Source organism: Colossoma macropomum, unplaced genomic scaffold (assembly GCF_904425465.1).
Source record: "Colossoma macropomum unplaced genomic scaffold, Colossoma_macropomum, whole genome shotgun sequence".
Taxonomy (NCBI): Eukaryota; Metazoa; Chordata; class Actinopteri; order Characiformes; family Serrasalmidae; genus Colossoma; species Colossoma macropomum.
This window is the reverse complement of record NW_023494809.1, coordinates 18,841,670-18,858,107: the sequence shown is the minus strand read 5'-3', so window position 1 is coordinate 18,858,107 and position 16,438 is coordinate 18,841,670. Positions and strand designations below refer to the sequence as shown.

Genomic DNA, 16,438 nt, shown 5'->3' with positions numbered 1-16,438 from the left:
GAGGGATCAACAAATCCAAAACTAAGTCCAGGCCGGAGAGAAGCAGCGCAAAAGAACGAAAGCTCTCGTTCTGCTTTGCTCACATGAAAAAGGAGCGTCTTAAATGGAGCATGCAGGGCACGGACCATGCAGAAGCACACCACTTATACCCCTCAGGCTAATTTCAGGGCTCTCTGTGCTAGTGCTAGTGTATGTGGTCTGTGTTTGAGGCATCTCACCCTGTCCCTTTTATAATATTCGTACTTGAATGTATTAGTGAGGATCAGCAATAATGGTGCCTTCATAGATGTGCAGGTCACTCTTGCCATGTGTACTAATGCACTCCTGTTCCGAATCTACACATAAAAAAATGGCCAGAATTTTTGTGAAATTTTCTTAGGTATCCTAGATTTGATTATTCTTTAGGGGTGTAACGATAAATATATTTTCAGTTTCAGGTACGGTTTTTAGTTCTGAGGTCAAGATTTGATTCAATTTTCCAAAACAAAAACCTGAAAATTGTGTGGGTGTATATAGATTGTAAACCCTGCCCCTGTCCAGCAGTTTACTCTGATAGGCTGCACTCAGATGACTAGTTTTTAATCAGTAGTGTCTTTAAAAACAGTAAACAAGAGATGCTCAGAAGAGACTGAAAAGAACACTTTTTATTTATTCAATTTTCTGAAACTGTATCGGAATTGTTAATGATGTTCAACATTTTTTTTTTTACGTTTTTGTGATTTATCCGTGTTTCCAAGCATGAATTGCGTGCACCGCCATTGATCAGCTACTTTTGCACCTCTGTGGTCATTTAAATAATTTGTTATGAGGCCGCCAACAATATAACATTAGGTGTAGTATTTGGAGATGCACCATGAAGCTACAGCGTTCGTTAACCTTAACGTTGGTGTCAACGCTTGCATAGTACTGTCCCAAACATGATCTCATAATAACAACCATGAGAAATTTTGGCCTACCTTTGGGTGGGGATATAGGCTTGTGAGAGAGGGAACAAACTGAGTGTGAAATTTGTAAACCAATCCAAAGTCTCGTGAAGGTGAAGCACAAATTAGGGGCGTTGCTGTGCTCATCAACATTGTTGGACGGATAACAAAGCCTGTTGTGGTGGTAATAAGTTAGCATGGCTCATATGCCTCCCAAAAAACTCCAATGAAGCATGTAGATGTGTGTTGCATGTATAAACAAATTACATGCAGTAAAATTAAATATTAGCGTTTGTCTAACTAGTTTGTTTTGCTTATGTTATTAATTGTACTCCAGACGTTAAAAGAGCACGGACTAGAGGAACTTGGGGACGAGTTTTAAAGCATATTGTGGACGTCCTCAGTACTGGAGAAACACTTTCCAACTGCGTGTTTGAGTACAAAGAGAGCATAATTAGTCCTGTTTAATTGGATTTGGTGCAGCACAGAATACAAAATGCTGAATACAAAACATTTTTTAATGTGGCATTACTTTGTCTTCTCCAACTAGGCAGATATCATGACAGATGGTGTATCGTGAAAACTTCTCGAAGTATCATGATGTTAGATTTTTGCCTATCGCCCACCTCTAAGTCCAGGGCAATGTCAGCAGAGACTGCAGTTCTTGTCATTCATAATGTTTCCATTGACTTCGGTAAACGGACTCTCTTCTTAATGCATGTTGTCTTCCTCTGTATTTTTTGGTACCAAGGCTGTTAGATTAATGGTCGTCCTGCGCGGAAGCAGCCTTCAGAATCACCGCTTAATTAAATTCCAGTGTTGGCCACCAGCACAGCTGTCAAGTGAAAATGAAGTACTGTCTGCAAGCTGTAAAATAATAAAGCCATCTTTAAATAGAGCTGTTTTAGAAACGTGGGTGAAATTCTTCACTAGGCGTCCTTCACTGTGGTCACAGTTATATCAACACTTAACTGCATTTTCATTGATTACATTTTGTTTGAGTGGCAGGGGTCATCTCTCTCTTACTCTCTTTTTATCTCTTTATCTTGTTTTCTGTCTACCCCTCCCTCTGTTTCTTTCTCTTTCTTTCTATTTCTCTTTCTCGCCTTCTCTCACTTTACATATATGTATATATATGTGTGTTTGTGTATACATATGTATATAAAAGCCCTGTTCCCAAAAAAGTTTGGGGTGCTGTGCAAAATGCAAATAAAAACAGAATGTAAATTATTTAAATCCTAAATTTAATTAAAAATAGTACAATAGACAATATGTCAGATGTTGGAACTGAAGTTGTTTTTGTTTTTGGAAAAAAATATGGCCATTTTGAAGTTGATGCCAGCAACACGTTTCAAAAAAAGTTGGGAGGGGGGCAACGGAAGACTGGCAAAGTTACTACGGTAATGCCAAAAAAAGATGCTAATGCAAAATTAATTGGCAACAGGTCAGTGACAAGATTGGGTGTAAAAAGAGCGTCCCAGAGAGGCTTTCAGAAGTAAAGATGAGGAGGGGTCATCACTCTGTGAAAGAATGCACAATCAAATACTGCAACAATTCAAGAATAACTGTTTTCAACATCGAACAGCAAAGAAGTTGTGGATTTCATCATCTGTGGTACATAATATATTAAAAGATTCAGAGAATCTGGAGAAATCTCTGTATGTAAGGGACAAGACCAAAAACCAGTATTGGCTGGCCGTGATCTTTGGGCCCTGAGGCGGCACTGCATTAAAAAAAAGAGAGAATTCTGCATTGGAAATCACTGCATGGACTCAGGAACACTTGCGAAAACCGTTGTCTGTGAACACAGTTCATCACTGCATCCACAAATGCTAAATTAAGTTCAATTAAAATTCTACCATGCAAAGAGGAAATCATATATTAGAAGGAACCAGAAACTCTGCTTCCTTCTCTGGACCTGGTCATTTAGGATGGACTCCAACGAATCAAAATTTGAAAATTTTGTTTTTGGAAATCATGGATGCTGCGTCCTCTGGGCCACCCAACTTGTTATCAGCACACAGTTCAAAAGCCAGCATCTGGAACAGGAGTGCGTTAGTACACATGGCAAGAGTGACCTGCACATCTGTGAAGGCACCATTATTGCTGAATGAAATATACAGGTTTTGGCAACCTGTGCTGACAGACGATGTTTTTGTCAGGGAAAGTCTTTCTTTTTTCAGCAAGACAATGTCAAACCATATTTTGCATGACAACAGCATGGCACTATAATAAGAGTCTGGATGACCTGTCACCCTATTGAAAACATTTGCCGCATAATGAAACGAAGCATACAACAAAGGAGACCCCGAACTGTTGAACAGCAGTATAAAAACAGTGTGTCCCTATATCAAGCAAGAACGAGAAAACATCTCACTTTCAAAACTACAGCAATTGGTCTCCTCCTGTATTTGTGTGTGTGTGTGTGTGTGTGTGTATATATATATGTGTGTGTGTGTGTGTGTGTGTGTGTGTGTGTGTGTGTGTGTGTGTGTGTTTCTCTCTCACTCTCTCTGTTGATACTCTTTTCAAGGTGTTACATCTGTGAAAAATCTCCCACCATAAACATGGACTGACTGATGGTTTTGTCAGTGTTGAGCATTCTGTGTCTCTGTGAATCTGAATTTGACAACCAGACCTTTTCTTTACGCTTCTATTTTATTGGGTTCACGTTAGGTCCATAATGTTTGTGTGTGTTTTAACATAAACAGCAAACTATTCATTTTTACATGACTGTTTTTCAATCTCTCTTTATCCCCTACAGTTAAACAAGCTATTTTTGCTACTGTGCCCTTTAGACTGATAGATGTAAAAGAACTCTGTTCTGATTGGCTGCTTGGTTTGTGCCTGCATTTAAAAAGCAGTCTGGGCTTCAACACTCCTTATAACTTCAGCGGAACTAAACGGCTGTAAGCAGTAAGGTGAATATATACAAATGAATTGGTTAGGATGTCACATAAGCAATGAATTCAGATGTTTTTGCCATTTACTTTCCATATGTAGACTGTACGGACCGGGGAGTGAACGGTATATTTTGAAATGTTTACATACTACATCAAACTTGTGTTCGTCACAGCCTTAGGCTAATGTACCGGACTGGACATGCGCGAAAATTCTTTTCAGGATTGTGCAAATTTTTGATTCTGTTGCTCTAGATTATTTATATAATTGTACCATTGCAGTTTTATTATGATCGTGACAAACAGTGGTTGTGGATCAGAAATGTGGATCAGTCATGTCTGACACAGATCTGATCAGTTTAATAAGGTCAGTAACTGTGTAGACACTGAGTCAGTGTATGGATCACCTTTGTGTACAGTATTTCATTGAGATACACTGTAATTTGTGCAGTGCTTTCTCTCTGGAGCTTTACATAATCTCATTTATTACAAACGAAGCACAGACAGTTTAATTGGCATTTTAGAGAATATTGGGACAAATGCCTTGTTTATTTAAGTAAGTTGTAGATTCCTCTTTGTGTTATTTTACTGTTCTGCTCTATTCTGAAACACATTTTCTCTTTCTTTTGCAGAGGAAATTAAAGAAGAATCAGAGAAGTTAAGGTAAGCCTTTTCTCATGCTACATGCTTAAATCAGTTTTTAATGTTTATAGCTCATTTTATCATTCTTAACTTTAATTTTACATAACAGTTTTAAGTTTGGACCACTTCTGTCGGCCCATTCTTAATGAAATGTTCCAAAATATAAAGGCTTGCGGGCATGTTCCAATGATAAATTAAACATATAAATTATTATGGGATTTTGATGTGATTTGTGAGCCAACTAGAAACAGGTAAACAGCAAACTTTAAGATGGTCACTTATTAAGCTATCATGTTTTGCAGTGTAGTGTCACATGTGCACATGGTCTTTCTTTTACTTCTGTCTGTTTTATGCAGCCTGTTTCTTCATCTGCTAATCAGCTAACCTCTAATGCTCTTGTATCTCATGTACTTCTTTCCCTCTCTCATACGCTATCACTATTTCACTAGATCTGTTTTGCCCTTGGTTTCTCTTAAACCCTTTCTTAACCCCCCCGAATTGTGTTGTTTTAACTCCATGGAAATCGGCAGCCTCTAGAGTGAGGTTTTGTTATTTTCTGTGATTGTGGTGGTGAGAGCAGCTGTGAGGACTGTAGTCTCTCTCTGGTGGCCCGACTAAAGCTCGATTTATGTCAATTAAAAACATGACCAGGCTAATCCCTCTACAGCCACATTAATGAATGAGAAAGAGGGAGAAGGTGAGAGAGAGAGATACTCCCCTGTGACTAAGGCCCAATCCCATTTTTTATTTTTATACCTACCCCTGTTTTCAAGTGTCATGTTTTCCCTTGGAAATGAGTTACAAGGGGTAGTGGTTGAAATCTTACCTATGAAATGGGACAAACCTCAAATAAAAAAGAACATTATCAGGCTACTAGCGGTCCTCTGTATGCGACCCTGTCTGTCTGCAGTGATAGCAGAGGAGCTTTAGGTAAATTTAGGGCATCACATGCCTTCAAAGAGGGGGAGTGCAACAGCTATTTACTATCGTCCACCCCTAATTCTTTGGTGATATGAAGCTGAAGTCAGCTTGTTGTTCGAATTTTCCTGTTCCACCTTAAATGGAGCAGCAGTTACATACTGGCACCTAAGGTGTCAGAACTGCTGCACCATTTAAGGTGAAATGGGAAATTCAGCTAGCTAGCTACCTAGAAATCAGCAGACTACTAGCGATTTTTATACTTGTTTTGAAGAAAAGGACCATAATACATTGAAAAGACAATAAACCAAGATAATACAATGATTATCATATTTTTTAACAGAGAAAATACTCACATTTGTGGGTGGTGTTTCTTTGGTCGCTTGCGCAGCCATCTTGCAGGTTTTTCTTTTTTTCTTATTACACTCCGTTTAGAGTGTGACTCTGAAAAACCTCCGTTTGGAGGGCCATGCAGCCCTAACACTTCACCCTACCTCTCTCAACAAAAAGTGGGGCACCCTACCCCTAGGCGTGAATATGCAAAATGGAGAGGTGGGACTAAGTGGTAGGGGCAAGAAATGGGATTGGGCCTAAGACTCACTCGCTCACTCTTTCTTTTTTTTTTTCTCTTCCCATTTTTTTCGCATTTCCCTTTCTCCTTCGACCCCTGCTTTCTCGTTTCTCTCCATCCTCATCTTCCAGTTTTCTCCCCTCTATCCTGCAACTCTCCCTCTTTCTCCATTTCTCTTACATTTTCTCTTTATCTCTTTTATATAGACGTCTTTTCCTCTCTCTTTTCCGCTCTGCATCTTGCTCTGTATAACTCTCTCGTAGTCTCTCTCTCTTTTTCTCTTTTATATTGACTTTCTTTTCTCTCTGCCTTTTCCTTTCCTCTCTCTTTCTTGCTCTCTCTTTCTCTCTCTTGCTCTCACTCTTTCTCTCTCGTTTTTCTCTCTTTCTCTCACCTTTTCCTCCTTATCTCTTTGATGTTGACTTTTTCCTCTGCCTTTTTCTTCTCTCTCTCTGTATTTCCTTTCCCTCTCTTTGCTATTCTCTCTCTCGCTCTCGCTCTCGCTCTCTCGGTCTCTCGCTCTCTCTCCATCCCCTCCTGTCCCAGTGCACTCATCAGCTCATCTCACTGAAGGCACTAAAGCTTTTCAGTCTCATCAGCCAGGACAAAAATGCTGGCTCTCCTGTCCACAGCTGAGAGGCTTTTAGAACAGAGTGAACCTCTCCTCACCTCTGTCTGAAACAGGATTTGTTTAAGACAGTTCATGGCTCCTTGACGTTTGACTGAACTACTCTTGACTGATGATGAAATCGATTTTATTTTTCCCCCCTTTAAGCCCACCTGCTGGAGACAGCAAGTCAGGTTCCAGTACTCTGCCCCCCATCAAATCTAAGACCAACTTCATCGAAGCAGATAAATACTTCCTGCCATTCGAGTTAGCATGTCAGTCAAAATGTCCGCGCATCGTGAGCACATCTCTGGACTGTTTACAGGTCAGTGCTGTCAGCAGAGCCTCCATTGCTAACTGTGGGGCCAAAAGTCATGACTGGATTTATACTGCTGTGTATTAAAGGATGTGTGATATAGGCAGAATACCATATTGGGATTATAATGCAGTGTGATTGTAGCATGCAGTCCCAATATTATAAAACATGGATGGATGTGGGTGAATAAGACATGGTTAATGATTGGCCAGGTTTATCTGTATTATTCATTGTTATTTGTTATTGTTATTTTTTTTTTTTACCAAATCTAATTATTTTAAGTTTTAGCATTTATCAGTTCGCCAGATAACTTGAAATGAATACTAAGTGTTTTTCTGCTTAACCTTTCTATCTGGCACATTTGTATGCATGTAGGAAGAAGCAGCTGCCCATTGGCTTCTATTATGTGTGTGCTTGTAGTGCAGGGACAATCAGAATTATTATCTGTGATAAACAACCATGTGCCACAAATGCAGCACTGAAATGTTCCTTTAAGCCAAATATCAGACCTGTTCAAAAGGAAAAGAGCCAAAAGGCATTCTTATTGGAGTAGGTTCATCTTTGAACCAGGATCCAGAAAGTATTCTAATTCAAATACTGGTCAAATTACATATTTTGTTGATTTTCTAAGAGAAAATAATCTTACATGTTCTCTATAGGGAACACACTTTTTCACAATTTTAGTGCACGATTTGTGTTTGTTTGCTGAGCTTAACATATTGAAAGCAATGAAACATAAAATATGAATGTGCCTTTTGCACCTGACACTTTTTCCCCCTAAATGTTAAAATTAGCAAATAAACAGTAATTGTGCATTAAAATGTGGAAAAAGATAGAGAATAGGTAGAACCAAGGTACAAAAGAACCTAAGAGAGGAATATGTGAAGTTCAAATCATGCTTTATGAAATATCAGCTTAACTGAGGTATGTGTTTTGTGGTTTTGTAGAAACTCATAGCCTATGGGCATCTGACAGGCAGTGCTCCAGACAGCACGGCCCCAGGAAAGAAACTCATCGACAGGATCATTGAGACGATCTGTGGCTGTTTCCAGGGGCCACAGACCGACGAGGGAGTTCAGCTACAGATTATAAAGGTTCAGTACCTTTTCCCCCTTATAATATCTCTGTGGTGCATTCTGTAACTTGGAACGTGTGAAATTAAGAGTGCCAAAAATATAACATCATGATAATTGAGGAGACATGATAATTGAAGATGTGTATCACAATATGTATTACAGTATTTCATGTTTATGAGGTCTACAAATGGAATACATGAGCAAAACCGAAGAAAAATGTATGGAATGTTATAAAAAATCAAGACTTGCCGTCATAACAAACCTTGTATAATGTTAATTTTTTTAACTTTTTCGGCTCATTTGAAAACAGCGTATTACATTGTATAAGAATGTCATAACCAATGGAGCAATAGAATTGCTCCAAATTACCTCCAATAAAAATTAAGAATGGTTTTCTTTCTCCTCTAAAGTTAACATGTTGTAGATAAAATATTTTGTTATTACAACAACCCATGGTGGAGGCAGAAAAACATGTGATAAACAACCATGAAAGACCTGTGAAAAAGTGAGTAGGTCAACTTTCAAAACACAGCTTACAAATGTGCTAAAGTCTCGCGATGTCATAACATCAGGCTTAGCCTGTTCCAGACAGCCATGATAGAAACAAGGAGTGATACAAAACAACAACAATCAAACAGAATGCTAGATTTACACAACCAGCACTGTAACACCTTTCAGTTTACATCATGCGTCTGCTTACCACATGCATGTCTGTCCAATGAAGATGACATGACTAAGTTAAAATCAAACAGCTGAGATGTACAAAGATGAGGGGGGAAAAACACAGCAAACTAAAAAACCTAAACTTAATCATCCTAAGCTAAAGCATACTGCCACGGCAGACGGAGACAAAGAAGATGATATGAATGAGATAAAATGTGTAGAAATGAGGGAAAACAGCTTAAAAAAACTGTACTTAACCATCGTGGGCTAAAGCATATTGCCATGGCGGTGCATGAGTAATGTTTATGGTCCATTAACGTCTTACCTGCAATGTCTCGATGCACTGACGTTTATGTAGTAAAAGAGCGTTGTAATTACCAAATTACATGGTGGAGAACATGATTTGGTTGGTCGTATTTTTTTTGTGATATATATTGGTTTAGGCCGAAATGGATTTTCTGTGTTAAAGGATACAGGTTAATTAGACACATGAGAAGCTCCCAAACTCTTGTGCACACACATTCGTATTTATTTAGAACTGGTTAAACCTGAACTGCTTGCTCTGGTAAATTTGCCTAATGCCTTTTGACTATGCTGAAGTTGCTGCTTTATTGCTTTACAAAGAAAAAAATGTATAGTAGGAGGGCTTGCCTTCTAAAAGGAATGCTGCCTTCAGTGGATTAACATCGCATAGTCAGTATGACGTTTCTACTGTCTTGCGCCTCAAGTCATCTAGGTATGATGTATAAAGGCCAATGGCAGTAATAAATCTCGGTCTTGCTCCACAAAATATACTGATATATGAGGAAATCTGCTATTTAAGGCTCACAGATGCAGACTGCAGCCTGCTTACTGACACAAGGAACATTTAAAGATTGTTATTGATATTTTTCTAAAAGTTTGAATGATTTCTATACAGTATCGAAACATAAATTAAGTTTTAAAACAGTGTATCAAAATGTAAAACTCTATACACCCTTCAATCTCTTCTGAGCATTTCTCATCAAAACTAAACGTTTTGTATTGTTTATAGCTCACAAGATTGTTATAATGCTACTTTGTGGTCTTTTGTTTTAACCTCTCTTTACAGTAGCCATAAAATAAATAATTAATAAATAAAAATAAATAATTTCCTCCTGTTTTGGAGGTCTGGACAGTTTTTGCTCTATGCACTCTTTCTTCAGTGAAGCTGATGGAATATATTTTGATCATAACAATCATTGTAAACATCTAAGGTCTGAATATATATATATATATATATATATATATATATATATATATATATATATATATATATATATATATGTATATATGTATGTATGTATGTATGTATGTGTGTGTTTTTAACTAATTTGGTAGAATTATCTGTGTGGTACCTGAGACCTGCTAGAAAGCTAGGAGTGCTTAAAAAATAATCCTTCATTTTTTGGTTGAAAACAAAATTACCTCACTCACTTTTAGCCGGCTGATGTTTCTCCACCAGGGGCACAGATAGTTCTCAGTTAGTTCTGCTTTTAGTTCGTAGTTATTTCTTTATATGGTGCTTCATAAGAGTGGTGCTTTGCATCAGTGACTCTGTTCTTGTTATTTTTGCTATACAGAGACAGCAAATTTGATAAACAGTTACATTTGAAGTGTAAAATCTTAAATTATTTTATTGCTCAAAACCAGCAAAGTAAGACCCTTTACAGTTTGCATGGGATCACGATGAGAGTTTCATTTCATCCTGACAGTCTTTTTAAACAGTTGATTGTTGGACATTTGTGGAATTCCTTCATGTATGCTTTGAATTAAACATCTTTGCGTGTGCATTGATCTGAATCTACTGATTCTGCTTCACTGTTTTTAGAATCAGTTATAATAATGTAAATTAAGTATTTGGACAAAGTAACAATCAAGTTATTTTCAATAACCCCCAAAAAGGCTTATTGTATTGTCTGTTACACTGTGGTATTTGTATCTTCGTAAAGAAATTTGAGATTTCATGATGGATTGTTTTCTAAAAATTTAAAATTGTTTGAGGTCACAGATTTACACTTCCACTCTGCTCTCTACCTTCCAGGCCTTGCTGACCGCAGTGACCTCCCAACACATTGAGATCCATGAGGGCACAGTGCTGCAAGCTGTGAGAACATGCTACAACATCTACCTGGCCAGCAAGAATCTCATTAACCAAACCACAGCCAAGGCCACTCTCACCCAGATGCTGAATGTCATCTTTGCCCGCATGGAGAACCAGGCAGTGAGTAGCTGTTTTCCCCAACTTTCACTCAACAATATGGAGCAGTGACCTTCATCTAACCTCTTCTTTCTTCTTGGCTGATGCCTTCTCCCCCCCTCCTGTTGAAATCTAGCTTACAAATCACAAGATCAGTTGGTCTTTGGCATCCAGAAAGCGTGACCGTCAGGTAAAGAGTGATAGGGCCTGCCTTGAGTTTGCTTGATCTGAATTCCTCTGGTCTGTGTGCATCAGCTTCATCCATTTCTCTACACTGTTTGTAGACTCTCCGTCTCTCTTTGAGACGTGTCTTGTCTGTGCGTGTGCTTGCTGTGGCTTCTTTTTTTTATTGATTTATTTTTTTTGCCTGCAGTCTTCTCTCTCCATGACGATGACTTTCTTTTTTGTCGTTTTGATATGTGAAGTGTGTAGTAGGAATGTGATGTGCGAGCGTCTGGTTCAGACAGCTGCATGTGGATGCAGAGAGAGCGCAACATTGAAGATGTTCTGCATTAGTTGCCCTGGGATGACGATGACCGCCTCATTTCATCCCCACCGAATAATTTAAAAACCTCTGACAGTGGTCGTTTTCGCACCCCCCCTTATTTATCTTTTAAGTTAAAGATATTCAGCCCACCATTACATTTTCCATGTTGCACCAAGCACTACTGAAGCTGTCTGGTGTTGTGAAGTGTTCCGTTTAAGCTGTAGATGAAGCTTCAGCTTGCAGCTCAGATGACACAAGCCTGGGCCAAAATATCAGATCACAGTACAAGGTGTATGTATGTGTATATATATAAAATTATATTTCTCATTCAGCCTTGTATTATCATACAAGATATTACCCCAGGTTTGTTTCATATATGTACATATACACACACACATACAGTGTGTATACTAAAGAATCGAGTTGTTTAGAGATCAGAGATTAACGCAACATTGCACTCTACCCTCACACAATAAAAAGTCTCACCATTTATTCTCACTATGGTTGTTTTTGCTTGTAACATTAAAATATCATTGCAGTAAATGAAAATAAACATAAATACAGTAAAAGGAAATAAGAATTTCTTGTTTTCCAGAAAGTAGTTGATATCTTGTGAGCTAGTTTGGAATCTTGGATGCAGCCGTCATAAACTTGGTTACGTTGTGTCACCAGCACACTAAACTGAACATAATGAGTTACTGTTTAGCCAGGTATTGGATGATAACTAGAAATAGTACTGGACTTCCTCAAGGAGAGGTTTGTAAAGGGTTAAGAAAGCACTTGGTATATGTAAAATTATGATGTAATTTATCAGTTTTATTTGAGTCTTTTCTTTTTAAAAAATAAACACTTACTGCTCAGATAAATCACTTTTTAAATCTAATTTTCTCAAAAGCCTGTACTGTACTGTGTCTGTGTGTATATGTATAGGGCTGTCAAATTATTAGAATAGTTAATCACAATTATCGGCATTTGTCTTAGTTTTTCTGGCTTAAAAGCAGTGGAATTTCTAGCTATATGAGTGGACAAAATAAGCTTCATCAGACTGTGTTTATTACCCAAGTCGATCAGTACCATTACGTGCCCTGTGTTAATGAACTTGAACATGAACATCACATTCCATTTAGAGTGAACATAGTTTCAAGTTTCATCACCAACATCCGTGAGAGAAACAGTGGCTGCATGTTCCAAACAGTGAGTGTTTATATCATATGTGGATCATTCTGCCAAACCGTTTCAAAGTCAGAGTTGAAAACCCATTGGTACACACAAAATCGTAATATTTTTCATTAAAACACAAAAAAGCTTACCTAATTTCAGAAAATACATATTTTGGTCATGACAATTCTGAATGTTATACACTGATTTTCAGACTTTGGGACACATTTACTTCAAAACAGTTGGACTAGACTAACTACTCACCATGTGGCCACAATGGACTAAATGGTTCAACTTCGTTTTAAAAGAATTCAAAAAGATTTTTTAAAAACAACAAAAAATGTGAATTATTTTCACAAGTTGAAAATGAGTGGTTAGGGGTTGCGACAGCCACGTACCAATAGAATGTATCTTATAAATGATGATGTGCTATGTGTTTAGCTTATTGTTATCTCTATTGAATACCTCTACTTTAAATAGATCATACAGCCCTTGTCATTTAAGGTTTTTTTTTAATTAACTATGGAACCGCAGTTCAAACTAATTCTGTAGAATGATCCATGTAATGATTCCAACTCTCTTGCGATTGTAGCCTCTCATTCTTATAGCTCATGAATTCTTTGCCATTGCTTTTGTTGGTTTGCTGCTCATTGATTTATCCATAGGTCTCCTGTGAGTACTGTCCAGCATAGTTTGCCAAAAGTGTGGACAGTAAAAGCTGCAGTTGAAAGAGAAGGCTACAGTCATGAGTTGTCATAGCAACATACGTACCTGCTGCTGGGCTTAAGACTGCACTGTTACAGATGGTTAGAAGGGTCACTCTAGAAAAATGTGTGAACATTTAAAAATTGTATTAATAATTTAGCATGTTTAACTTTGACAGCCCTAATATATCTCATATTAAATATACAGAAATAGAACGTGTCTATGAACATATATTTTACATTTGCAATTTATTTATTGATTTTGTAGTTTTAGTTTTTTTTTAGTTTTTTCCCTAATATAGTGGAAATGCGCCGCCCATCATTTATACTTTATTTATACTTTCTAGAATGTTTCACAGTCATATTTGTCAAAAAGCAGTTTGTTCATCCTTTGGGTATTTTTAGCTTCATGCTTATTAAATTGTGTTTCTTGAAATGAGATGCAGGTTTTGCCTAAAATAATGATTTGACAGTTTTCTTTTCCAAACTGTTGTTAAAAGCTCATAGTGAAACACTTTTGGTCTGAAGGTAGTTTAAACACTTGAAAATTTAGAGTGCTGACATCACAGCAAAGGAGTAAAATGTGCCTTTGGCTTTGTTTCCAATTTAGCACTCTCACTAATATCACAATAATGTTTATGCACACCGGACGTAATTATTTGTATTAAAAAAAATTAAATGCTAGAAAACCCCAAATTTTGCTGGGTAGCGTGCTCACCATGTGATAATCTTGTTTACACGGCTCAGTCAGGTTGAGTAGGAGAGGGTAAAATGTTTATAGCTGATCTGGGGCCTCCATGAGCTGTGCGTTAAATGTTGACCTGCCTCAGCCATTCACACCTCCAGCACTTCCACCTACACAAGGTGGGAAGGACAAACAGGTCAAAGAGAAAGGAATGCCAAATGCTTTCATTCCTTGCTTAATTGTGCTGACTCACCCACACAAGCAGTACAAGCAGAACAACATTTATGATAAGTGTATTTAAATAGCAAGAGCCTGTATGTTTGTCCACACTTCAGTTTCTCGCTCTTATAGTTGAGTGTAAATACAGTATTGAAACAAATGTGCAAAACAGTGTAAAAAATCTAAAACTTTATGGCAGGTAGGCTCACTTTCCTCTCTGTCAGTCATCTCTCATTTGCTGACTTGCATGGAAACTGCTGTCAGTAATCAAAACTAGGTTGCATCCTGTCAGACTAAATTGAATTGGGCAGAGAGCGGTGGGTTTATACTGTGGACATACCTACAATCAAATGTCTGAAGTCACTTAAGTTGTAGAGGTTGTGATTTTTGAGGCTTATTTTGTTTGAAGGCTCATATGGTGGAACTAGACTGAGCAAAGCCAAGCGTGTACCATCGTATGCAAAAGTTTGAACGCCCCTTGTCAGACGTTTTGTATTGCTTGTTTTCTAAGTGAAAAAGAAGTTAACACATCCTGTACAGAGGAGAAACTTATCAGATTCAACCTGGCCTTTAATAACGAACCTTTCATTAAAGAAGTCAGATTTGAGAGGTGAGTCAACATGGTCGGGTCCAAACTGAGTCTTGAGTCAGTTAGGGTGAGTCCAAGTTGAGTCTAGAATTAGCTAAGAAGGAGTTTGTCAAGTTGGGAATCATTTAAGTGCATGTAGAATCACAGGTCAGTTAAGTCCATTTCTGAGTTAATGTTACAAGCCAGTTAAGGATGAGCCCAAATCGAGTCTTGCGTCACTCAAGGGTGTTTTTAGAGTCTCGGTCTTAAGTAAGTTAGAGGCGAGTCAGAGTCTCGAGCCAGTTAGGGGCGAGACAGAGTCTCGAGCCAGTTAGGGGAGAGTCAGAGTCTTGAGCCAGTTAAGGCTGAGCCCAAGTCATTTCATGAGTTAGGTCAGCGTGCGTCCCCATCTTTTCTAGTAGTATTGAAGTAATACGGTTGATACCATAAAATTATAGAATTTTTATACCCAGCCCTAATCTTTACACCCTTGCTCATAACTACATAACCTGCACATTAGTTTCATTGTAGTTCCTGAATCATTCATAATAGCTACTGACCATTGTTCCTGCAGTTTACAGTGTTTAATGACTTAGAAACTGTAAAATAAAGTGTTCTAAGCTGAAAAGTTCTAGCAAGTTATAAGGAGAAGTAATAATCATGCAGTGTAAACCACAAAGGCATTATCATATATATATTCTGCCCATCGCATGTGTAACTTCCACTTCACATTCATCATAGAGGCTCATCGTTCAAACTCATTGCCGTCGCCACTGTTTCACAAACATGAGCTCCCTCACATGAGAAAATCCACCTGTGTTTGAGCGAAGACGAAGAGTCTTCTCAGCCATCAGCGCATTCTTCGTCAGATCAAGCATGACTGCTGTGCTCTTGCTAAGACCAGCTCATTAGTTCAGTTGCATGCAGTCAGCCAGACTATTGGTTTTTGTGAACGTTAGGTGCATATTATACTCGCACAGCATAAAGACTGCTAAAAAAAAAAAGATCCCAGTTTTATCTTTGGTTCTTCTTTTTGTTGTTCTGCTAGAGAATAGGGATGCAGCGATGTGGAATTTCTGGGCCGATAGCACTAACCGATATTTAACACCTTGCTTTGACGGATACTGAAAGCTATAGCTGATAATGTTACTTTTTTGGATTTTGAAGTTAATTACATATAAGATGTAGTGAGCATCAGAATAGACAGGGGCATTCCACTGATTTTTCAAAATTTCTCTATAATTAAATGGTTAAGAGTAAACAGTGAAACAACAAAGTGTTTCACATCAAACCACTCTTGATGTGAACAGTGAAAAACTTGCCAAATCACACTTGTTCACAGTGGTGGTGATAGGAACCAGATGTCTGAAGAGTTTAATGCCTCTAAAAGCTCCCTCACAGAAAGTTATTGCATTATTTTATTGCAGTATTTATGAATATGCAGTCTGATGCATTAGACATTGTTTTATAGTTTTGAGAAGGTTTTGACCTAAAAATTATTATTTTTAAAAATATTTTCATGGCAGAGGGGTACATGCAGCTTGTTGTATTACAAAATTGTACCTTTTTATATTTTTTATATTTCATTGTGTTTACCACTATTTTACCATTATTAACATTACATACAAAACACATGTAGGTTGTAGACATCACGTCCCCTGTTTTCTGTCAACACCACTGTAAAGAAATCTGAGTCAGTAAATTTCCCTACAATGAACTGAATGATTTTAATCATGTTTCAACCATTGAATTATGTAGAAAATTTGAAAAATCTGTGGAATTT

General features: G+C 37.8%; 1 protein-coding gene across 2 annotated transcripts in view; it reads left to right on the top strand.

The window, feature by feature from the left end:
* The window catches only part of arfgef1 (ADP-ribosylation factor guanine nucleotide-exchange factor 1 (brefeldin A-inhibited)), a 95,768-nt gene that overhangs the window by 32,808 nt on the left and 46,522 nt on the right, over positions 1-16,438 (top strand). The window contains exons 2-6 of one of the 2 annotated variants that reach the window (XM_036558577.1): positions 4,456-4,486; positions 6,730-6,886; positions 7,825-7,971; positions 10,679-10,858; positions 10,971-11,024. In XM_036558577.1, coding sequence (XP_036414470.1) covers positions 4,456-4,486; positions 6,730-6,886; positions 7,825-7,971; positions 10,679-10,858; positions 10,971-11,024 — 569 coding nt within the window. The remainder of the gene's footprint in view (positions 1-4,455; positions 4,487-6,729; positions 6,887-7,824; positions 7,972-10,678; positions 10,859-10,970; positions 11,025-16,438) is intronic. The other variant, XM_036558578.1, reaches the window with a different exon arrangement.